The 24556-nt window shown below is 47.3% G+C and overlaps 4 protein-coding genes across 4 annotated transcripts in view; all 4 read right to left on the reverse strand.

Moving 5' to 3' along the window:
- Positions 1-24556, reverse strand: part of LOC311320515 (collagen alpha-3(VI) chain-like) — a gene marked incomplete at its 5' end in the record, with an annotated part of 99929 nt that overhangs the window by 38919 nt on the left and 36454 nt on the right. The gene's annotated exons all lie outside the window — the stretch shown is intronic.
- Positions 25-5045, reverse strand: LOC311319886 (collagen alpha-3(VI) chain-like; the record flags this gene model as incomplete). Its single annotated transcript, XM_084451516.1, has 7 exons — positions 25-54; positions 368-939; positions 1241-1840; positions 1992-2588; positions 2874-3473; positions 3775-4374; positions 4526-5045. 7 exons carry the CDS (start codon positions 5043-5045, stop codon positions 25-27), a joined length of 3519 nt encoding a protein of 1172 aa, XP_084307642.1.
- LOC311319887 (collagen alpha-3(VI) chain-like) lies at positions 5093-17719 on the reverse strand (the record flags this gene model as incomplete). Its single annotated transcript, XM_084451517.1, has 16 exons — positions 5093-5122; positions 5436-6007; positions 6309-6908; positions 7060-7656; positions 7942-8541; positions 8843-9442; positions 9594-10190; positions 10476-11075; positions 11377-11976; positions 12128-12724; positions 13010-13609; positions 13911-14510; positions 14662-15258; positions 15544-16143; positions 16447-17046; positions 17200-17719. 16 exons carry the CDS (start codon positions 17717-17719, stop codon positions 5093-5095), a joined length of 8910 nt encoding a protein of 2969 aa, XP_084307643.1.
- LOC311319888 (collagen alpha-3(VI) chain-like) lies at positions 17767-20253 on the reverse strand (the record flags this gene model as incomplete). Its single annotated transcript, XM_084451518.1, has 4 exons — positions 17767-17796; positions 18110-18681; positions 18983-19582; positions 19734-20253. The coding sequence occupies 4 exons, from the start codon at positions 20251-20253 to the stop codon at positions 17767-17769; spliced, it is 1722 nt and encodes a 573-aa protein (XP_084307644.1).

Consider the following 24556-nt stretch of genomic DNA (forward strand, 5'->3'; position numbering starts at 1 on the left):
CATCAGAACCATCCAGAAGGAATACTACATCCTTTCTGGCAGTGTCATGATCAACTGAGAAAACAGAAAAGGATCCCGTTAGTGAAACCTGCCAAATGTGGCGTCTCTGTCCCAGTCATTAAGTCTTCTCTAAACCTCTGCAGACACTTAGACAAAACATGCTATCTAACACTGGTTGACTATCCCTACTTTTCAGGGGCGGGACAACCTTTTCAAGTTTTAGGCATGGCTAAACATAAACCTCTTTATCCAGTATGGCAAGGACTAAATTGAGCTTCATCTTCTATCCTGTCAGACCTGATTGTGGGCACGACTGTGGGGAAAATTGACAAAACATACCTAATACTGTTGGTGATTCTGGAGTTACATCAACGACCACTGTCTCCACCGAGGACAGAAGTTGCTGTTGGACACTGGGAAGGTCAGCGAAGTCAGACACAGACAGGGCATAACTGGGATCATGAGAGATCTTCTGCAGCTCTCTGCTGTCAGAGCTCCTGGTTCCAATTCCAAAGATCAAGACCCCGAGCTCCTTCAGAGCAGAGGCTGGTGTGTCAACATTGTCAAACGACCTCCCACCACTCAGCAGTATCAGTATCTGGGGAACACCTTCCAGACGCCTACTTCCAGCGGAAGCTGTGAACACATTGTCCCTCACATACTGGAGCGCTGCTCCAGTGTTGAGCGGTCTTCCGCCTTTATGCCTCAGACCTTTCACAGTGTCAACAATCTCTCCCTTTGTTGTGTACGTGTTCAGATAGAATTGGACAGCTGTGTCTCTGCTGTACTGAACCACTGACACGCGATCTTTGTTGTCATCCAAGCTCAGGTTTTCCACTATTCTTTGGACAAAGTCACGCATTGCTGGGAAACCGTTCCTAGTGCCATCAGATCCATCCAGCAAGAACACCAGGTCCCTCCTGGGAGCCTGACGCTCAACTACGGAACATCAACATCACAATTAGTTACATGACATACTGAGTGGGTGAGCAATGAACACAGGCAAATGCCTCGCTGGAAGCATCCATTTCCCTACGCATGTGTAAATGTTTCCACAAAGTGATACAATGTGTAATGAGCTGAGATATACTCAAGCTATCACAGGGGAAATACATGCTTAAATTGAAATCAAAACAAAAGGGTTCTTGGACATCTAATCAACAGTTGCAGGAAACTCTTCACTACTCCCAATCTCAGGCGTGATCGCCAATAGACCTTAACTAGAGTATCACGTTCTTACCTATGACTGTCGGTGTCGTGGGTGTGACTTTCACTCGGACTGTTCTCATGGAGGAGAGGAGCTGCTCTTGGATGTTGGGGAGGTCGGTGAATTCAGACACAGAGAGGGCATAACTTGGTTCATTGGATATCCTCTGCAATTCCCTGCTATCAGAGCTCCTTGTTCCAATGCCAAACACCAAGACGCCAAGCTCTTTGAGAGAAGAGGCTGGTGTATCCACATTGTCAAATGACCGTCCACCATTCATCAGTATCAGTATCTGTGGAACACCTTCCAAGCGCCTACTACCAGATGATGCAGTAAACACATTGTCCCTGACGTACTGGAGAGCTGCCCCAGTGTTGAGGGGTCTACCTCCTCGGTGCCTAAGCCCTCTAACAGTGTCAAGAACGTCCTCTTTTCTGGTGTATGTGTTCAGATAGAAATGGACCTCTTGGTCTCTGCCGTACTGAACCACAGAAACACGGTCATTGTCTCCTCCCACGTCAAGTTTCTCCACCACTCTCTGAACAAAGTCGCGCATTGCTGGGAATCCATTTCTTGTGCCATCTGAACCATCCAGAAGGAATACTACATCCTTTCCAGTAGTTTTTTGGTCCACTAGGAGCGTCAGAAATAAAAAGAGTACAAGTAGGTCAATATTGTTTCACTGAACCTGAGACCAACAACGTGTTGTTGTAGTCCTCCTAGATATTGAAGAAGACATGTCTGAATATCTCTAAGGGACATTCTAACCAAGCTTGTGTCTTACCTATCACTGTTGGAGTTACGTGTGTCACCTCAACAAGTGCAGAATCAAGTGAGGAGAAAAATTGCTGCTGGACACTGGGGAGGTCAGAGAATTCAGGCACAGACTGGGCATATGTTGGATCAGTGGCAATCTTTTGAACCTCTCTGCTGGAATTTCTGGTTCCAATGCCAAAGATCACCACCCCACTTTCTTTCAGGCCAGTGGCTGGGGTATCAACATTATCACTGGACCGCCCCCCGCTCAAAAGAATCAGTATCTGGGGAACGCCCTCTTGGCGTCTACTTCCAGAAGAAGCGGTAAAGACATTGTCCCTGACGTACTGGAGAGCTGCCCCGGTGTTGAGGGGTCTACCTCCTCTGTGCCTCAGCCCTCTGACAGTGGCAAGAATGTCTTCTTTTGTGGTGTATGTGTTCAGATAGAAATGGACCTCTTGGTCTCTGCCGTACTGAACCACAGAAACGCGATCATTGTTTGCACCCACGTTGAGTTTCTCCACCACTCTTTGAACAAACTCGCGCATTGCTGGGAATCCATTCCTTGTGCCATCAGAACCATCCAGAAGGAATACTACATCCTTTCTGGCAGTGTCATGATCAACTGAGAAAACAGAAAAGGATCCCGTTAGTGAAACCTGCCAAATGTGGCGTCTCTGTCCCAGTCATTAAGTCTTCTCTAAACCTCTGCAGACACTTAGACAAAACATGCTATCTAACACTGGTTGACTATCCCTACTTTTCAGGGGCGGGACAACCTTTTCAAGTTTTAGGCATGGCTAAACATAAACCTCTTTATCCAGTATGGCAAGGACTAAATTGAGCTTCATCTTCTATCCTGTCAGACCTGATTGTGGGCACGACTGTGGGGAAAATTGACAAAACATACCTAATACTGTTGGTGATTCTGGAGTTACATCAACGACCACTGTCTCCACCGAGGACAGAAGTTGCTGTTGGACACTGGGAAGGTCAGCGAAGTCAGACACAGACAGGGCATAACTGGGATCATGAGAGATCTTCTGCAGCTCTCTGCTGTCAGAGCTCCTGGTTCCAATTCCAAAGATCAAGACCCCGAGCTCCTTCAGAGCAGAGGCTGGTGTGTCAACATTGTCAAACGACCTTCCACCACTCAGCAGTATCAGTATCTGGGGAACACCTTCCAGATGCCTACTTCCAGCGGAAGCTGTGAACACATTGTCCCTCACATACTGGAGCGCTGCTCCAGTGTTGAGCGGTTTTCCGCCTTTGTGCCTCAGACCTTTCACAGTGTCAACAATCTCTCCCTTTGTTGTGTACGTGTTCAGATAGAATTGGACAGCTGTGTCTCTGCTGTACTGAACCACTGACACGCGATCTTTGTTGTCATCCAAGCTCAGGTTTTCCACTATTCTTTGGACAAAGTCACGCATTGCTGGGAAACCGTTCCTAGTGCCATCAGATCCATCCAGCAAGAACACCAGGTCCCTCCTGGGAGCCTGACGCTCAACTACGGAACATCAACATCACAATTAGTTACATGACATACTGAGTGGGTGAGCAATGAACACAGGCAAATGCCTCGCTGGAAGCATCCATTTCCCTACGCATGTGTAAATGTTTCCACAAAGTGATACAATGTGTAATGAGCTGAGATATACTCAAGCTATCACAGGGGAAATACATGCTTAAATTGAAATCAAAACAAAAGGGTTCTTGGACATCTAATCAACAGTTGCAGGAAACTCTTCACTACTCCCAATCTCAGGCGTGATCGCCAATAGACCTTAACTAGAGTATCACGTTCTTACCTATGACTGTCGGTGTCGTGGGTGTGACTTTCACTCGGACTGTTCTCATGGAGGAAAGGAGCTGCTCTTGGATGTTGGGGAGGTCGGTGAATTCAGACACAGAGAGGGCATAACTTGGTTCATTGGATATCCTCTGCAATTCCCTGCTATCAGAGCTCCTTGTTCCAATGCCAAACACCAAGACGCCAAGCTCTTTGAGAGAAGAGGCTGGTGTATCCACATTGTCAAAGGACCGTCCACCATTCATCAGTATCAGTATCTGTGGAACACCTTCCAAGCGCCTACTACCAGATGATGCAGTAAACACATTGTCCCTGACGTACTGGAGAGCTGCCCCAGTGTTGAGGGGTCTACCTCCTCTGTGCCTAAGCCCTCTAACAGTGTCAAGAACGTCCTCTTTTCTGGTGTATGTGTTCAGATAGAAATGGACCTCTTGGTCTCTGCCGTACTGAACCACAGAAACACGGTCATTGTCTCCTCCCACGTCAAGTTTCTCCACCACTCTCTGAACAAAGTCGCGCATTGCTGGGAATCCATTTCTTGTGCCATCTGAACCATCCAGAAGGAATACTACATCCTTTCCAGTAGTTTTTTGGTCCACTAGGAGCGTCAGAAATAAAAAGAGTACAAGTAGGTCAATATTGTTTCACTGAACCTGAGACCAACAACGTGTTGTTGTAGTCCTCCTAGATATTGAAGAAGACATGTCTGAATATCTCTAAGGGACATTCTAACCAAGCTTGTGTCTTACCTATCACTGTTGGAGTTACGTGTGTCACCTCAACAAGTGCAGAATCAAGTGAGGAGAAAAATTGCTGCTGGACACTGGGGAGGTCAGAGAATTCAGGCACAGACTGGGCATATGTTGGATCAGTGGCAATCTTTTGAACCTCTCTGCTGGAATTTCTGGTTCCAATGCCAAAGATCACCACCCCACTTTCTTTCAGGCCAGTGGCTGGGGTATCAACATTATCACTGGACCGCCCCCCGCTCAAAAGAATCAGTATCTGGGGAACGCCCTCTTGGCGTCTACTTCCAGAAGAAGCGGTAAAGACATTGTCCCTGACGTACTGGAGAGCTGCCCCGGTGTTGAGGGGTCTACCTCCTCTGTGCCTCAGCCCTCTGACAGTGGCAAGAATGTCTTCTTTTGTGGTGTATGTGTTCAGATAGAAATGGACCTCTTGGTCTCTGCCGTACTGAACCACAGAAACGCGATCATTGTTTGCACCCACGTTGAGTTTCTCCACCACTCTTTGAACAAACTCGCGCATTGCTGGGACTCCATTCCTTGTGCCATCAGAACCATCCAGAAGGAATACTACATCCTTTCTGGCAGTGTCATGATCAACTGAGAAAACAGAAAAGGATCCCGTTAGTGAAACCTGCCAAATGTGGCGTCTCTGTCCCAGTCATTAAGTCTTCTCTAAACCTCTGCAGACACTTAGACAAAACATGCTATCTAACACTGGTTGACTATCCCTACTTTTCAGGGGCGGGACAACCTTTTCAAGTTTTAGGCATGGCTAAACATAAACCTCTTTATCCAGTATGGCAAGGACTAAATTGAGCTTCATCTTCTATCCTGTCAGACCTGATTGTGGGCACGACTGTGGGGAAAATTGACAAAACATACCTAATACTGTTGGTGATTCTGGAGTTACATCAACGACCACTGTCTCCACCGAGGACAGAAGTTGCTGTTGGACACTGGGAAGGTCAGCGAAGTCAGACACAGACAGGGCATAACTGGGATCATGAGAGATCTTCTGCAGCTCTCTGCTGTCAGAGCTCCTGGTTCCAATTCCAAAGATCAAGACCCCGAGCTCCTTCAGAGCAGAGGCTGGTGTGTCAACATTGTCAAACGACCTTCCACCACTCAGCAGTATCAGTATCTGGGGAACACCTTCCAGATGCCTACTTCCAGCGGAAGCTGTGAACACATTGTCCCTCACATACTGGAGCGCTGCTCCAGTGTTGAGCGGTTTTCCGCCTTTGTGCCTCAGACCTTTCACAGTGTCAACAATCTCTCCCTTTGTTGTGTACGTGTTCAGATAGAATTGGACAGCTGTGTCTCTGCTGTACTGAACCACTGACACGCGATCTTTGTTGTCATCCAAGCTCAGGTTTTCCACTATTCTTTGGACAAAGTCACGCATTGCTGGGAAACCGTTCCTAGTGCCATCAGATCCATCCAGCAAGAACACCAGGTCCCTCCTGGGAGCCTGACGCTCAACTACGGAACATCAACATCACAATTAGTTACATGACATACTGAGTGGGTGAGCAATGAACACAGGCAAATGCCTCGCTGGAAGCATCCATTTCCCTACGCATGTGTAAATGTTTCCACAAAGTGATACAATGTGTAATGAGCTGAGATATACTCAAGCTATCACAGGGGAAATACATGCTTAAATTGAAATCAAAACAAAAGGGTTCTTGGACATCTAATCAACAGTTGCAGGAAACTCTTCACTACTCCCAATCTCAGGCGTGATCGCCAATAGACCTTAACTAGAGTATCACGTTCTTACCTATGACTGTCGGTGTCGTGGGTGTGACTTTCACTCGGACTGTTCTCATGGAGGAGAGGAGCTGCTCTTGGATGTTGGGGAGGTCGGTGAATTCAGACACAGAGAGGGCATAACTTGGTTCATTGGATATCCTCTGCAATTCCCTGCTATCAGAGCTCCTTGTTCCAATGCCAAACACCAAGACGCCAAGCTCTTTGAGAGAAGAGGCTGGTGTATCCACATTGTCAAAGGACCGTCCACCATTCATCAGTATCAGTATCTGTGGAACACCTTCCAAGCGCCTACTACCAGATGATGCAGTAAACACATTGTCCCTGACGTACTGGAGAGCTGCCCCAGTGTTGAGGGGTCTACCTCCTCTGTGCCTAAGCCCTCTAACAGTGTCAAGAACGTCCTCTTTTCTGGTGTATGTGTTCAGATAGAAATGGACCTCTTGGTCTCTGCCGTACTGAACCACAGAAACACGGTCATTGTCTCCTCCCACGTCAAGTTTCTCCACCACTCTCTGAACAAAGTCGCGCATTGCTGGGAATCCATTTCTTGTGCCATCTGAACCATCCAGAAGGAATACTACATCCTTTCCAGTAGTTTTTTGGTCCACTAGGAGCGTCAGAAATAAAAAGAGTACAAGTAGGTCAATATTGTTTCACTGAACCTGAGACCAACAACGTGTTGTTGTAGTCCTCCTAGATATTGAAGAAGACATGTCTGAATATCTCTAAGGGACATTCTAACCAAGCTTGTGTCTTACCTATCACTGTTGGAGTTACGTGTGTCACCTCAACAAGTGCAGAGTCAAGTGAGGAGAAAAATTGCTGCTGGACACTGGGGAGGTCAGAGAATTCAGGCACAGACTGGGCATATGTTGGATCAGTGGCAATCTTTTGAACCTCTCTGCTGGAATTTCTGGTTCCAATGCCAAAGATCACCACCCCACTTTCTTTCAGGCCAGTGGCTGGGGTATCAACATTATCACTGGACCGCCCCCCGCTCAAAAGAATCAGTATCTGGGGAACGCCCTCTTGGCGTCTACTTCCAGAAGAAGCGGTAAAGACATTGTCCCTGACGTACTGGAGAGCTGCCCCGGTGTTGAGGGGTCTACCTCCTCTGTGCCTCAGCCCTCTGACAGTGGCAAGAATGTCTTCTTTTGTGGTGTATGTGTTCAGATAGAAATGGACCTCTTGGTCTCTGCCGTACTGAACCACAGAAACGCGATCATTGTTTGCACCCACGTTGAGTTTCTCCACCACTCTTTGAACAAACTCGCGCATTGCTGGGAATCCATTCCTTGTGCCATCAGAACCATCCAGAAGGAATACTACATCCTTTCTGGCAGTGTCATGATCAACTGAGAAAACAGAAAAGGATCCCGTTAGTGAAACCTGCCAAATGTGGCGTCTCTGTCCCAGTCATTAAGTCTTCTCTAAACCTCTGCAGACACTTAGACAAAACATGCTATCTAACACTGGTTGACTATCCCTACTTTTCAGGGGCGGGACAACCTTTTCAAGTTTTAGGCATGGCTAAACATAAACCTCTTTATCCAGTATGGCAAGGACTAAATTGAGCTTCATCTTCTATCCTGTCAGACCTGATTGTGGGCACGACTGTGGGGAAAATTGACAAAACATACCTAATACTGTTGGTGATTCTGGAGTTACATCAACGACCACTGTCTCCACCGAGGACAGAAGTTGCTGTTGGACACTGGGAAGGTCAGCGAAGTCAGACACAGACAGGGCATAACTGGGATCATGAGAGATCTTCTGCAGCTCTCTGCTGTCAGAGCTCCTGGTTCCAATTCCAAAGATCAAGACCCCGAGCTCCTTCAGAGCAGAGGCTGGTGTGTCAACATTGTCAAACGACCTTCCACCACTCAGCAGTATCAGTATCTGGGGAACACCTTCCAGATGCCTACTTCCAGCGGAAGCTGTGAACACATTGTCCCTCACATACTGGAGCGCTGCTCCAGTGTTGAGCGGTTTTCCGCCTTTGTGCCTCAGACCTTTCACAGTGTCAACAATCTCTCCCTTTGTTGTGTACGTGTTCAGATAGAATTGGACAGCTGTGTCTCTGCTGTACTGAACCACTGACACGCGATCTTTGTTGTCATCCAAGCTCAGGTTTTCCACTATTCTTTGGACAAAGTCACGCATTGCTGGGAAACCGTTCCTAGTGCCATCAGATCCATCCAGCAAGAACACCAGGTCCCTCCTGGGAGCCTGACGCTCAACTACGGAACATCAACATCACAATTAGTTACATGACATACTGAGTGGGTGAGCAATGAACACAGGCAAATGCCTCGCTGGAAGCATCCATTTCCCTACGCATGTGTAAATGTTTCCACAAAGTGATACAATGTGTAATGAGCTGAGATATACTCAAGCTATCACAGGGGAAATACATGCTTAAATTGAAATCAAAACAAAAGGGTTCTTGGACATCTAATCAACAGTTGCAGGAAACTCTTCACTACTCCCAATCTCAGGCGTGATCGCCAATAGACCTTAACTAGAGTATCACGTTCTTACCTATGACTGTCGGTGTCGTGGGTGTGACTTTCACTCGGACTGTTCTCATGGAGGAAAGGAGCTGCTCTTGGATGTTGGGGAGGTCGGTGAATTCAGACACAGAGAGGGCATAACTTGGTTCATTGGATATCCTCTGCAATTCCCTGCTATCAGAGCTCCTTGTTCCAATGCCAAACACCAAGACGCCAAGCTCTTTGAGAGAAGAGGCTGGTGTATCCACATTGTCAAAGGACCGTCCACCATTCATCAGTATCAGTATCTGTGGAACACCTTCCAAGCGCCTACTACCAGATGATGCAGTAAACACATTGTCCCTGACGTACTGGAGAGCTGCCCCAGTGTTGAGGGGTCTACCTCCTCTGTGCCTAAGCCCTCTAACAGTGTCAAGAACGTCCTCTTTTCTGGTGTATGTGTTCAGATAGAAATGGACCTCTTGGTCTCTGCCGTACTGAACCACAGAAACACGGTCATTGTCTCCTCCCACGTCAAGTTTCTCCACCACTCTCTGAACAAAGTCGCGCATTGCTGGGAATCCATTTCTTGTGCCATCTGAACCATCCAGAAGGAATACTACATCCTTTCCAGTAGTTTTTTGGTCCACTAGGAGCGTCAGAAATAAAAAGAGTACAAGTAGGTCAATATTGTTTCACTGAACCTGAGACCAACAACGTGTTGTTGTAGTCCTCCTAGATATTGAAGAAGACATGTCTGAATATCTCTAAGGGACATTCTAACCAAGCTTGTGTCTTACCTATCACTGTTGGAGTTACGTGTGTCACCTCAACAAGTGCAGAATCAAGTGAGGAGAAAAATTGCTGCTGGACACTGGGGAGGTCAGAGAATTCAGGCACAGACTGGGCATATGTTGGATCAGTGGCAATCTTTTGAACCTCTCTGCTGGAATTTCTGGTTCCAATGCCAAAGATCACCACCCCACTTTCTTTCAGGCCAGTGGCTGGGGTATCAACATTATCACTGGACCGCCCCCCGCTCAAAAGAATCAGTATCTGGGGAACGCCCTCTTGGCGTCTACTTCCAGAAGAAGCGGTAAAGACATTGTCCCTGACGTACTGGAGAGCTGCCCCGGTGTTGAGGGGTCTACCTCCTCTGTGCCTCAGCCCTCTGACAGTGGCAAGAATGTCTTCTTTTGTGGTGTATGTGTTCAGATAGAAATGGACCTCTTGGTCTCTGCCGTACTGAACCACAGAAACGCGATCATTGTTTGCACCCACGTTGAGTTTCTCCACCACTCTTTGAACAAACTCGCGCATTGCTGGGAATCCATTCCTTGTGCCATCAGAACCATCCAGAAGGAATACTACATCCTTTCTGGCAGTGTCATGATCAACTGAGAAAACAGAAAAGGATCCCGTTAGTGAAACCTGCCAAATGTGGCGTCTCTGTCCCAGTCATTAAGTCTTCTCTAAACCTCTGCAGACACTTAGACAAAACATGCTATCTAACACTGGTTGACTATCCCTACTTTTCAGGGGCGGGACAACCTTTTCAAGTTTTAGGCATGGCTAAACATAAACCTCTTTATCCAGTATGGCAAGGACTAAATTGAGCTTCATCTTCTATCCTGTCAGACCTGATTGTGGGCACGACTGTGGGGAAAATTGACAAAACATACCTAATACTGTTGGTGATTCTGGAGTTACATCAACGACCACTGTCTCCACCGAGGACAGAAGTTGCTGTTGGACACTGGGAAGGTCAGCGAAGTCAGACACAGACAGGGCATAACTGGGATCATGAGAGATCTTCTGCAGCTCTCTGCTGTCAGAGCTCCTGGTTCCAATTCCAAAGATCAAGACCCCGAGCTCCTTCAGAGCAGAGGCTGGTGTGTCAACATTGTCAAACGACCTTCCACCACTCAGCAGTATCAGTATCTGGGGAACACCTTCCAGATGCCTACTTCCAGCGGAAGCTGTGAACACATTGTCCCTCACATACTGGAGCGCTGCTCCAGTGTTGAGCGGTTTTCCGCCTTTGTGCCTCAGACCTTTCACAGTGTCAACAATCTCTCCCTTTGTTGTGTACGTGTTCAGATAGAATTGGACAGCTGTGTCTCTGCTGTACTGAACCACTGACACGCGATCTTTGTTGTCATCCAAGCTCAGGTTTTCCACTATTCTTTGGACAAAGTCACGCATTGCTGGGAAACCGTTCCTAGTGCCATCAGATCCATCCAGCAAGAACACCAGGTCCCTCCTGGGAGCCTGACGCTCAACTACGGAACATCAACATCACAATTAGTTACATGACATACTGAGTGGGTGAGCAATGAACACAGGCAAATGCCTCGCTGGAAGCATCCATTTCCCTACGCATGTGTAAATGTTTCCACAAAGTGATACAATGTGTAATGAGCTGAGATATACTCAAGCTATCACAGGGGAAATACATGCTTAAATTGAAATCAAAACAAAAGGGTTCTTGGACATCTAATCAACAGTTGCAGGAAACTCTTCACTACTCCCAATCTCAGGCGTGATCGCCAATAGACCTTAACTAGAGTATCACGTTCTTACCTATGACTGTCGGTGTCGTGGGTGTGACTTTCACTCGGACTGTTCTCATGGAGGAGAGGAGCTGCTCTTGGATGTTGGGGAGGTCGGTGAATTCAGACACAGAGAGGGCATAACTTGGTTCATTGGATATCCTCTGCAATTCCCTGCTATCAGAGCTCCTTGTTCCAATGCCAAACACCAAGACGCCAAGCTCTTTGAGAGAAGAGGCTGGTGTATCCACATTGTCAAAGGACCGTCCACCATTCATCAGTATCAGTATCTGTGGAACACCTTCCAAGCGCCTACTACCAGATGATGCAGTAAACACATTGTCCCTGACGTACTGGAGAGCTGCCCCAGTGTTGAGGGGTCTACCTCCTCTGTGCCTAAGCCCTCTAACAGTGTCAAGAACGTCCTCTTTTCTGGTGTATGTGTTCAGATAGAAATGGACCTCTTGGTCTCTGCCGTACTGAACCACAGAAACACGGTCATTGTCTCCTCCCACGTCAAGTTTCTCCACCACTCTCTGAACAAAGTCGCGCATTGCTGGGAATCCATTTCTTGTGCCATCTGAACCATCCAGAAGGAATACTACATCCTTTCCAGTAGTTTTTTGGTCCACTAGGAGCGTCAGAAATAAAAAGAGTACAAGTAGGTCAATATTGTTTCACTGAACCTGAGACCAACAACGTGTTGTTGTAGTCCTCCTAGATATTGAAGAAGACATGTCTGAATATCTCTAAGGGACATTCTAACCAAGCTTGTGTCTTACCTATCACTGTTGGAGTTACGTGTGTCACCTCAACAAGTGCAGAGTCAAGTGAGGAGAAAAATTGCTGCTGGACACTGGGGAGGTCAGAGAATTCAGGCACAGACTGGGCATATGTTGGATCAGTGGCAATCTTTTGAACCTCTCTGCTGGAATTTCTGGTTCCAATGCCAAAGATCACCACCCCACTTTCTTTCAGGCCAGTGGCTGGGGTATCAACATTATCACTGGACCGCCCCCCGCTCAAAAGAATCAGTATCTGGGGAACGCCCTCTTGGCGTCTACTTCCAGAAGAAGCGGTAAAGACATTGTCCCTGACGTACTGGAGAGCTGCCCCGGTGTTGAGGGGTCTACCTCCTCTGTGCCTCAGCCCTCTGACAGTGGCAAGAATGTCTTCTTTTGTGGTGTATGTGTTCAGATAGAAATGGACCTCTTGGTCTCTGCCGTACTGAACCACAGAAACGCGATCATTGTTTGCACCCACGTTGAGTTTCTCCACCACTCTTTGAACAAACTCGCGCATTGCTGGGAATCCATTCCTTGTGCCATCAGAACCATCCAGAAGGAATACTACATCCTTTCTGGCAGTGTCATGATCAACTGAGAAAACAGAAAAGGATCCCGTTAGTGAAACCTGCCAAATGTGGCGTCTCTGTCCCAGTCATTAAGTCTTCTCTAAACCTCTGCAGACACTTAGACAAAACATGCTATCTAACACTGGTTGACTATCCCTACTTTTCAGGGGCGGGACAACCTTTTCAAGTTTTAGGCATGGCTAAACATAAACCTCTTTATCCAGTATGGCAAGGACTAAATTGAGCTTCATCTTCTATCCTGTCAGACCTGATTGTGGGCACGACTGTGGGGAAAATTGACAAAACATACCTAATACTGTTGGTGATTCTGGAGTTACATCAACGACCACTGTCTCCACCGAGGACAGAAGTTGCTGTTGGACACTGGGAAGGTCAGCGAAGTCAGACACAGACAGGGCATAACTGGGATCATGAGAGATCTTCTGCAGCTCTCTGCTGTCAGAGCTCCTGGTTCCAATTCCAAAGATCAAGACCCCGAGCTCCTTCAGAGCAGAGGCTGGTGTGTCAACATTGTCAAACGACCTTCCACCACTCAGCAGTATCAGTATCTGGGGAACACCTTCCAGATGCCTACTTCCAGCGGAAGCTGTGAACACATTGTCCCTCACATACTGGAGCGCTGCTCCAGTGTTGAGCGGTTTTCCGCCTTTGTGCCTCAGACCTTTCACAGTGTCAACAATCTCTCCCTTTGTTGTGTACGTGTTCAGATAGAATTGGACAGCTGTGTCTCTGCTGTACTGAACCACTGACACGCGATCTTTGTTGTCATCCAAGCTCAGGTTTTCCACTATTCTTTGGACAAAGTCACGCATTGCTGGGAAACCGTTCCTAGTGCCATCAGATCCATCCAGCAAGAACACCAGGTCCCTCCTGGGAGCCTGACGCTCAACTACGGAACATCAACATCACAATTAGTTACATGACATACTGAGTGGGTGAGCAATGAACACAGGCAAATGCCTCGCTGGAAGCATCCATTTCCCTACGCATGTGTAAATGTTTCCACAAAGTGATACAATGTGTAATGAGCTGAGATATACTCAAGCTATCACAGGGGAAATACATGCTTAAATTGAAATCAAAACAAAAGGGTTCTTGGACATCTAATCAACAGTTGCAGGAAACTCTTCACTACTCCCAATCTCAGGCGTGATCGCCAATAGACCTTAACTAGAGTATCACGTTCTTACCTATGACTGTCGGTGTCGTGGGTGTGACTTTCACTCGGACTGTTCTCATGGAGGAAAGGAGCTGCTCTTGGATGTTGGGGAGGTCGGTGAATTCAGACACAGAGAGGGCATAACTTGGTTCATTGGATATCCTCTGCAATTCCCTGCTATCAGAGCTCCTTGTTCCAATGCCAAACACCAAGACGCCAAGCTCTTTGAGAGAAGAGGCTGGTGTATCCACATTGTCAAAGGACCGTCCACCATTCATCAGTATCAGTATCTGTGGAACACCTTCCAAGCGCCTACTACCAGATGATGCAGTAAACACATTGTCCCTGACGTACTGGAGAGCTGCCCCAGTGTTGAGGGGTCTACCTCCTCTGTGCCTAAGCCCTCTAACAGTGTCAAGAACGTCCTCTTTTCTGGTGTATGTGTTCAGATAGAAATGGACCTCTTGGTCTCTGCCGTACTGAACCACAGAAACACGGTCATTGTCTCCTCCCACGTCAAGTTTCTCCACCACTCTCTGAACAAAGTCGCGCATTGCTGGGAATCCATTTCTTGTGCCATCTGAACCATCCAGAAGGAATACTACATCCTTTCCAGTAGTTTTTTGGTCCACTAGGAGCGTCAGAAATAAAAAGAGTACAAGTAGGTCAATATTGTTTCACTGAACCTGAGACCAACAACGTGTTGTTGTAGTCCTCCTAGATATTGAAGAAGACATGTCTGAATATCTCTAAGGGACATTCTAACCAAGCTTGTGTCTTACCTATCACTGTTGGAGTTACGTGTGTCACCTCAACAAGTGCAGAATCAAGTGAGGAGAAAAATTGCTGCTGGACACTGGGGAGGTCAGAGAATTCAGGCACAGACTGGGCATATGTTGGATCAGTGGCAATCTTTTGAACCTCTCTGCTGGAATTTCTGGTTCCAATGCCAAAGATCACCACCCCACTTTCTTTCAGGCCAGTGGCTGGGGTATCAACATTATCACTGGACCGCCCCCCGCTCAAAAGAATCAGTATCTGGGGAACGCCCTCTTGGCGTCTACTTCCAGAAGAAGCGGTAAAGACATTGTCCCTGACGTACTGGAGAGCTGCCCCGGTGTTGAGGGGTCTACCTCCTCTGTGCCTCAGCCCTCTGACAGTGGCAAGAATGTCTTCTTTTGTGGTGTATGTGTTCAGATAGAAATGGACCTCTTGGTCTCTGCCGTACTGAACCACAGAAACGCGATCATTGTTTGCACCCACGTTGAGTTTCTCCACCACTCTTTGAACAAACTCGCGCATTGCTGGGAATCCATTCCTTGTGCCATCAGAACCATCCAGAAGGAATACTACATCCTTTCTGGCAGTGTCATGATCAACTGAGAAAACAGAAAAGGATCCCGTTAGTGAAACCTGCCAAATGTGGCATCTCTGTCCCAGTCATTAAGTCTTCTCTAAACCTCTGCAGACACTTAGACAAAACATGCTATCTAACACTGGTTGACTATCCCTACTTTTCAGGGGCGGGACAACCTTTTCAAGTTTTAGGCATGGCTAAACATAAACCTCTTTATCCAGTATGGCAAGGACTAAATTGAGCTTCATCTTCTATCCTGTCAGACCTGATTGTGGGCACGACTGTGGGGAAAATTGACAAAACATACCTAATACTGTTGGTGATTCTGGAGTTACATCAACGACCACTGTCTCCACCGAGGACAGAAGTTGCTGTTGGACACTGGGAAGGTCAGCGAAGTCAGACACAGACAGGGCATAACTGGGATCATGAGAGATCTTCTGCAGCTCTCTGCTGTCAGAGCTCCTGGTTCCAATTCCAAAGATCAAGACCCCAAGCTCCTTCAGAGCAGAGGCTGGTGTGTCAACATTGTCAAACGACCTTCCACCACTCAGCAGTATCAGTATCTGGGGAACACCTTCCAGATGCCTACTTCCAGCGGAAGCTGTGAACACATTGTCCCTCACATACTGGAGCGCTGCTCCAGTGTTGAGCGGTTTTCCGCCTTTGTGCCTCAGACCTTTCACAGTGTCAACAATCTCTCCCTTTGTTGTGTACGTGTTCAGATAGAATTGGACAGCTGTGTCTCTGCTGTACTGAACCACTGACATGCGATCTTTGTTGTCATCCAAGCTCAGGTTTTCCACTATTCTTTGGACAAAGTCACGCATTGCTGGGAATCCGTTTCTAGTGCCATCAGATCCATCCAGCAAGAACACCAGGTCCCTCCTGGGAGCCTGACGCTCAACTACGGAACATCAACATCACAATTAGTTACATGACATACTGAGTGGGTGAGCAATGAACACAGGCAAACGCCTCGCTGGAAGCATCCATTTCCCTACGCATGTGTAAATGTTTCAACAAAGTGATACAATGTGTAATGAGCTGAGATATATACTCAAGCTCTCACAGGGGAAATACATGCTTAAATTGAAATCAAAACAAAAGGGTTCTTGGACATCTAATCAACAGTTGCAGGAAACTCTTCACTACTCCCAATCTCAGGCGTGATTGCCAATAGACCTTAACTAGAGTATCACGTTCTTACCTATGACTGTCGGTGTCGTGGGTGTGACTTTCACTCGGACTGTTCTCATGGAGGAGAGGAGCTGCTCTTGGATGTTGGGGAGGTCGGTGAATTCAGACACAGAGAGGGCATAACTTGGTTCATTGGATATCCTCTGCAATTCCCTGCTATCAGAGCTCCTTGTTCCAATGCCAAACACCAAGACGCCAAGCTCTTTGAGAGAAGAGGCTGGTGTATCCACATTGTCAAAGGACTGTCCACCATTCATCAGTATCAGTATCTGTGGAACACCTTCCAAGCGCCTACTACCAGATGATGCAGTAAACACATTGTCCCTGACGTACTGGAGAGCTGCCCCAGTGTTGAGGGGTCTACCTCCTCTGTGCCTAAGCCCTCTAACAGTGTCAAGAACGTCCTCTTTTCTGGTGTATGTGTTCAGATAGAAATGGACCTCTTGGTCTCTGCCGTACTGAACCACAGAAACACGGTCATTGTCTCCTCCCACGTCAAGTTTCTCCACCACTCTCTGAACAAAGTCGCGCATTGCTGGGAATCCATTTCTTGTGCCAACTGAACCATCCAGAAGGAATACTACATCCTTTCCAGTAGTTTTTTGGTCCACTAGGAGCGTCAGAAATAAAAAGAGGACAAGTAGGTCAATATTGTTTCACTGAACCTGAGACCAAAAACATGTGTTGTTGTAGTCCTCCTAGATATTGAAGAAGACATGTCTGAATATCTCTAAGGGACATTCTAACCAAGCTTGTGTCTTACCTATCACTGTTGGAGTTACGTGTGTCACCTCAACGAGTGCAGAATCAAGTGAGGAGAAAAATTGCTGCTGGACACTGGGGAGGTCAGAGAATTCAGGCACAGACTGGGCATACGTTGGATCAGTGGCAATCTTTTGAACCTCTCTGCTGGAATTTCTGGTTCCAATGCCAAAGATCACCACCCCACTTTCTTTCAGGCCAGTGGCTGGGGTATCAACATTATCATTGGACCGCCCCCCGCTCAAAAGAATCAGTATCTGGGGAACGCCCTCTTGGCGTCTACTTCCAGAAGAAGCGGTAAAGACATTGTCCCTGACGTACTGGAGAGCTGCCCCGGTGTTGAGGGGTCTACCTCCTCTGTGCCTCAGCCCTCTGACAGTGGCAAGAATGTCTTCTTTTGTGGTGTATGTGTTCAGATAGAAATGGACCTCTTGGTCTCTGCCGTACTGAACCACAGAAACGCGATCATTGTTTGCACCCACGTTGAGTTTCTCCACCACTCTTTGAACAAACTCGCGCATTGCTGGGAATCCATTCCTTGTGCCATCAGAACCATCCAGAAGGAATACTACATCCTTTCTGGCAGTGTCATGATCAACTGAGAAAACAGAAAAGGATCCCGTTAGTGAAACCTGCCAAATGTGGCGTCTCTGTCCCAGTCATTAAGTCTTCTCTAAACCTCTGCAGACACTTAGACAAAACATGCTATCTAACACTGGTTGACTATCCCTACTTTTCAGGGGCGGGACAACCTTTTCAAGTTTTAGGCATGGCTAAACATAAACCTCTTTTTCCAGTATGGCAAGGACTAAATTGAGCTTCATCTTCTATCCTGTCAGACCTGATTGTGGGCACGACTGTGGGGAAAATTGACAAAACATACCTAATACTTTTGGTGATTCTGGAGTTACATCAACGACCACTGTCTCCACCGAGGACAGAAGTTGCTGTTGGACACTGGGAAGGTCAGCGAAGTCAGACACAGACAGGGCATAACTGGGATCATGAGAGATCTTCTGCAGCTCTCTGCTGTCAGAGCTCCTGGTTCCAATTCCAAAGATCAAGACCCCGAGCTCCTTCATTGCAGAGGCTGGTGTGTCAACATTGTCAAACGACCTTCCACCACTCAGCAGTATCAGTATCTGGGGAACACCTTCCAGACGCCTACTTCCAGCAGAAGCTGTGAACACATTGTCCCTCACATACTGGAGCGCTGCTCCAGTGTTGAGCGGTCTTCCGCCTTTGTGCCTCAGACCTTTCACAGTGTCAACAATCTCTCCCTTTGTTATGTACGTGTTCAGATAGAATTGGACAGCTGTGTCTCTGCTGTACTGAACCACTGACACGCGATCTTTGTTGTCATCCAAGCTCAGGTTTTCCACTATTCTTTGGACAAAGTCACGCATTGCTGGGAATCCATTCCTAGTGCCATCAGATCCATCCAGCAAGAACACCAGGTCCCTCCTGGGAGCCTGACGCTCAACTACGGAACATCAACATCACAATTAGTTACATGACATACTGAGTGGGTGAGCAATGAACACAGGCAAATGCCTCGCTGGAAGCATCCATTTCCCTACGCATGTGTAAATGTTTCCACAAAGTGATACAATGTGTAATGAGCTGAGATATACTCAAGCTATCACAGGGGAAATACATGCTTAAATTGAAATCAAAACAAAAGGGTTCTTGGACATCTAATCAACAGTTGCAGGAAACTCTTCACTACTCCCAATCTCAGGCGTGATCGCCAATAGACCTTAACTAGAGTATCACGTTCTTACCTATGACTGTCGGTGTCGTGGGTGTGACTTTCACTCGGACTGTTCTCATGGAGGAGAGGAGCTGCTCTTGGATGTTGGGGAGGTCGGTGAATTCAGACACAGAGAGGGCATAACTTGGTTCATTGGATATCCTCTGCAATTCCCTGCTATCAGAGCTCCTTGTTCCAATGCCAAACACCAAGACGCCAAGCTCTTTGAGAGAAGAGGCTGGTGTATCCACATTGTCAAAGGACCGTCCACCATTCATCAGTATCAGTATCTGTGGAACACCTTCCAAGCGCCTACTACCAGATGATGCAGTAAACACATTGTCCCTGACGTACTGGAGAGCTGCCCCAGTGTTGAGGGGTCTACCTCCTCTGTGCCTAAGCCCTCTAACAGTGTCAAGAACGTCCTCTTTTCTGGTGTATGTGTTCAGATAGAAATGGACCTCTTGGTCTCTGCCGTACTGAACCACAGAAACACGGTCATTGTCTCCTCCCACGTCAAGTTTCTCCACCACTCTCTGAACAAAGTCACGCATTGCTGGGAATCCATTTATTGTGCCATCTGAACCATCCAGAAGGAATACTACATCCTTTCCAGTAGTTTTTTGGTCCACTAGGAGCGTCAGAAATAAAAAGAGTACAAGTAGGTCAATATTGTTTCACTGAACCTGAGACCAACAACGTGTTGTTGTAGTCCTCCTAGATATTGAAGAAGACATGTCTGAATATCTCTAAGGGACATTCTAACCAAGCTTGTGTCTTACCTATCACTGTTGGAGTTACGTGTGTCACCTCAACAAGTGCAGAGTCAAGTGAGGAGAAAAATTGCTGCTGGACACTGGGGAGGTCAGAGAATTCAGGCACAGACTGGGCATATGTTGGATCAGTGGCAATCTTTTGAACCTCTCTGCTGGAATTTCTGGTTCCAATGCCAAAGATCACCACCCCACTTTCTTTCAGGCCAGTGGCTGGGGTATCAACATTATCACTGGACCGCCCCCCGCTCAAAAGAATCAGTATCTGGGGAACGCCCTCTTGGCGTCTACTTCCAGAAGAAGCGGTAAAGACATTGTCCCTGACGTACTGGAGAGCTGCCCCGGTGTTGAGGGGTCTACCTCCTCTGTGCCTCAGCCCTCTGACAGTGGCAAGAATGTCTTCTTTTGTGGTGTATGTGTTCAGATAGAAATGGACCTCTTGGTCTCTGCCGTACTGAACCACAGAAACGCGATCATTGTTTGCACCCACGTTGAGTTTCTCCACCACTCTTTGAACAAACTCGCGCATTGCTGGGAATCCATTCCTTGTGCCATCAGAACCATCCAGAAGGAATACTACATCCTTTCTGGCAGTGTCATGATCAACTGAGAAAACAGAAAAGGATCCCGTTAGTGAAACCTGCCAAATGTGGCGTCTCTGTCCCAGTCATTAAGTCTTCTCTAAACCTCTGCAGACACTTAGACAAAACATGCTATCTAACACTGGTTGACTATCCCTACTTTTCAGGGGCGGGACAACCTTTTCAAGTTTTAGGCATGGCTAAACATAAACCTCTTTATCCAGTATGGCAAGGACTAAATTGAGCTTCATCTTCTATCCTGTCAGACCTGATTGTGGGCACGACTGTGGGGAAAATTGACAAAACATACCTAATACTGTTGGTGATTCTGGAGTTACATCAACGACCACTGTCTCCACCGAGGACAGAAGTTGCTGTTGGACACTGGGAAGGTCAGCGAAGTCAGACACAGACAGGGCATAACTGGGATCATGAGAGATCTTCTGCAGCTCTCTGCTGTCAGAGCTCCTGGTTCCAATTCCAAAGATCAAGACCCCGAGCTCCTTCAGAGCAGAGGCTGGTGTGTCAACATTGTCAAACGACCTTCCACCACTCAGCAGTATCAGTATCTGGGGAACACCTTCCAGATGCCTACTTCCAGCGGAAGCTGTGAACACATTGTCCCTCACATACTGGAGCGCTGCTCCAGTGTTGAGCGGTTTTCCGCCTTTGTGCCTCAGACCTTTCACAGTGTCAACAATCTCTCCCTTTGTTGTGTACGTGTTCAGATAGAATTGGACAGCTGTGTCTCTGCTGTACTGAACCACTGACACGCGATCTTTGTTGTCATCCAAGCTCAGGTTTTCCACTATTCTTTGGACAAAGTCACGCATTGCTGGGAATCCGTTCCTAGTGCCATCAGATCCATCCAGCAAGAACACCAGGTCCCTCCTGGGAGCCTGACGCTCAACTACGGAACATCAACATCACAATTAGTTACATGACATACTGAGTGCGTGAGCAATGTACAAAACACAGGCAAACGCCTCGCTGGAAGCATCCATTTCCCTACGCATGTGTAAATGTTTCCACAAAGTGATACAATGTGTAATGAGCTGAGATATACTCAAGCTATCACAGGGGAAATACATGCTTAAATTGAAATCAAAACAAAAGGGTTCTTGGACATCTAATCAACAGTTGCAGGAAACTCTTCACTACTCCCAATCTCAGGCGTGATCGCCAATAGACCTTAACTAGAGTATCACGTTCTTACCTATGACTGTCGGTGTCGTGGGTGTGACTTTCACTCGGACTGTTCTCATGGAGGAGAGGAGCTGCTCTTGGATGTTGGGGAGGTCGGTGAATTCAGACACAGAGAGGGCATAACTTGGTTCATTGGATATCCTCTGCAATTCCCTGCTATCAGAGCTCCTTGTTCCAATGCCAAACACCAAGATGCCAAGCTCTTTGAGAGAAGAGGCTGGTGTATCCACATTGTCAAAGGACCGTCCACCATTCATCAGTATCAGTATCTGTGGAACACCTTCCAAGCGCCTACTACCAGATGATGCAGTAAACACATTGTCCCTGACGTACTGGAGAGCTGCCCCAGTGTTGAGGGGTCTACCTCCTCTGTGCCTAAACCCTCTAACAGTGTCAAGAACGTCCTCTTTTCTGGTGTATGTGTTCAGATAGAAATGGACCTCTTGGTCTCTGCCGTACTGAACCACAGAAACACGGTCATTGTCTCCTCCCACGTCAAGTTTCTCCACCACTCTCTGAACAAAGTCGCGCATTGCTGGGAATCCATTTCTTGTGCCATCTGAACCATCCAGAAGGAATACTACATCCTTTCCAGTAGTTTTTTGGTCCACTAGGAGCGTCAGAAATAAAAAGAGGACAAGTAGGTCAATATTGTTTCACTGAACCTGAGACCAACAACGTGTTGTTGTAGTCCTCCTAGATATTGAAGAAGACATGTCTGAATATCTCTAAGGGACATTCTAACCAAGCTTGTGTCTTACCTATCACTGTTGGAGTTACGTGTGTCACCTCAACAAGTGCAGAATCAAGTGAGGAGAAAAATTGCTGCTGGACACTGGGGAGGTCAGAGAATTCAGGCACAGACTGGGCATATGTTGGATCAGTGGCAATCTTTTGAACCTCTCTGCTGGAATTTCTGGTTCCAATGCCAAAGATCACCACCCCACTTTCTTTCAGGCCAGTGGCTGGGGTATCAACATTATCACTGGACCGCCCCCCGCTCAAAAGAATCAGTATCTGGGGAACGCCCTCTTGGCGTCTACTTCCAGAAGAAGCGGTAAAGACATTGTCCCTGACGTACTGGAGAGCTGCCCCGGTGTTGAGGGGTCTACCTCCTCTGTGCCTCAGCCCTCTGACAGTGGCAAGAATGTCTTCTTTTGTGGTGTATGTGTTCAGATAGAAATGGACCTCTTGGTCTCTGCCGTACTGAACCACAGAAACGCGATCATTGTTTGCACCCACGTTGAGTTTCTCCACCACTCTTTGAACAAACTCGCGCATTGCTGGGAATCCATTCCTTGTGCCATCAGAACCATCCAGAAGGAATACTACATCCTTTCTGGCAGTGTCATGATCAACTGAGAAAACAGAAAAGGATCCCGTTAGTGAAACCTGCCAAATGTGGCGTCTCTGTCCCAGTCATTAAGTCTTCTCTAAACCTCTGCAGACACTTAGACAAAACATGCTATCTAACACTGGTTACTGGCTACTTTTCATGGGCGGGGCAACCTTTTCAAGTTTTAGGCATGGCTAAACATATACCTCTTTTTCCAGTATGGCAAGGACTAAATTGAGCTTCATCTTCTATCCTGTCAGACCTGATTGTGGGCACGACTGTGGGGAAAATTGACAAAACATACCTAATACTGTTGGTGATTCTGGAGTTACATCAACGACCACTGTCTCCACCGAGGACAGAAGTTGCTGTTGGACACTGGGAAGGTCAGCGAAGTCAGACACAGACAGGGCATAACTGGGATCATGAGAGATCTTCTGCAGTTCTCTGCTGTCAGAGCTCCTGGTTCCAATTCCAAAGATCAAGACCCCGAGCTCCTTCAGAGCAGAGGCTGGTGTGTCAACATTGTCAAACGACCTTCCACCACTCAGCAGTATCAGTATCTGGGGAACACCTTCCAGACGCCTACTTCCAGCAGAAGCTGTGAACACATTGTCTTTCACATGCTGGAGCGCTGCTCCAGTGTTGAGCGGTCTTCCGCCTTTGTGCCTCAGACCTTTCACAGTGTCAACAATCTCTCCCTTTGTTGTGTACGTGTTCAGATAGAATTGGACAGCTGTGTCTCTGCTGTACTGAACCACTGACACGCGATCTTTGTTGTCATCCAAGCTCAGGTTTTTCACTATTCTTTGGACAAAGTCACGCATTGCTGGGAATCCGTTCCTAGTGCCATCAGATCCATCCAGCAAGAACACCAGGTCCCTCCTGGGAGCCTGACGCTCAACTACGGAACATCAACATCACAATTAGTTACATGACATACTGAGTGCGTGAGCAATGTTCAAAACACAGGCAAACGCCTCGCTGGAAGCATCCATTTCCCTACGCATGTGTAAATGTTTCAACAAAGTGATACAATGTGTAATGAGCTGAGATATACTCAAGCTATCACAGGGGAAATACATGCTTAAATTGAAATCAAAACAAAAGGGTTCTTGGACATCTAATCAACAGTTGCAGGAAACTCTTCACTACTCCCAATCTCAGGCGTGATCGCCAATGGACCTTGACTAGAGTATCACGTTCTTACCTATGACTGTCGGTGTCGTGGGTGTGACTTTCACTCGGACTGTTCTCATGGAGGAGAGGAGCTGCTCTTGGATGTTGGGGAGGTCGGTGAATTCAGACACAAAGAGGGCATAACTTGGGTCATTGGATATCCTCTGCAATTCCCTGCTATCAGAGCTCCTTGTTCCAATGCCAAACACCAAGACGCCAAGCTCTTTGAGAGAAGAGGCTGGTGTATCCACATTGTCAAAGGACCGTCCACCATTCACCAGTATCAGTATCTGTGGAACACCTTCCAAGCGCCTACTACCAGATGATGCAGTAAACACATTGTCCCTGACGTACTGGAGAGCTGCCCCAGTGTTGAGGGGTCTACCTCCTCTGTGCCTAAGCCCTCTAACAGTGTCAAGAACGTCCTCTTTTCTGGTGTATGTGTTCAGATAGAAATGGACCTCTTGGTCTCTGCCGTACTGAACCACAGAAACGCGGTCATTGTCTCCTCCCACGTCAAGTTTCTCCAC

Source organism: Borostomias antarcticus (genome assembly GCF_949987555.1).
Source record: "Borostomias antarcticus genome assembly, chromosome: 17".
NCBI lineage: Eukaryota > Metazoa > Chordata > Actinopteri > Stomiiformes > Stomiidae > Borostomias > Borostomias antarcticus.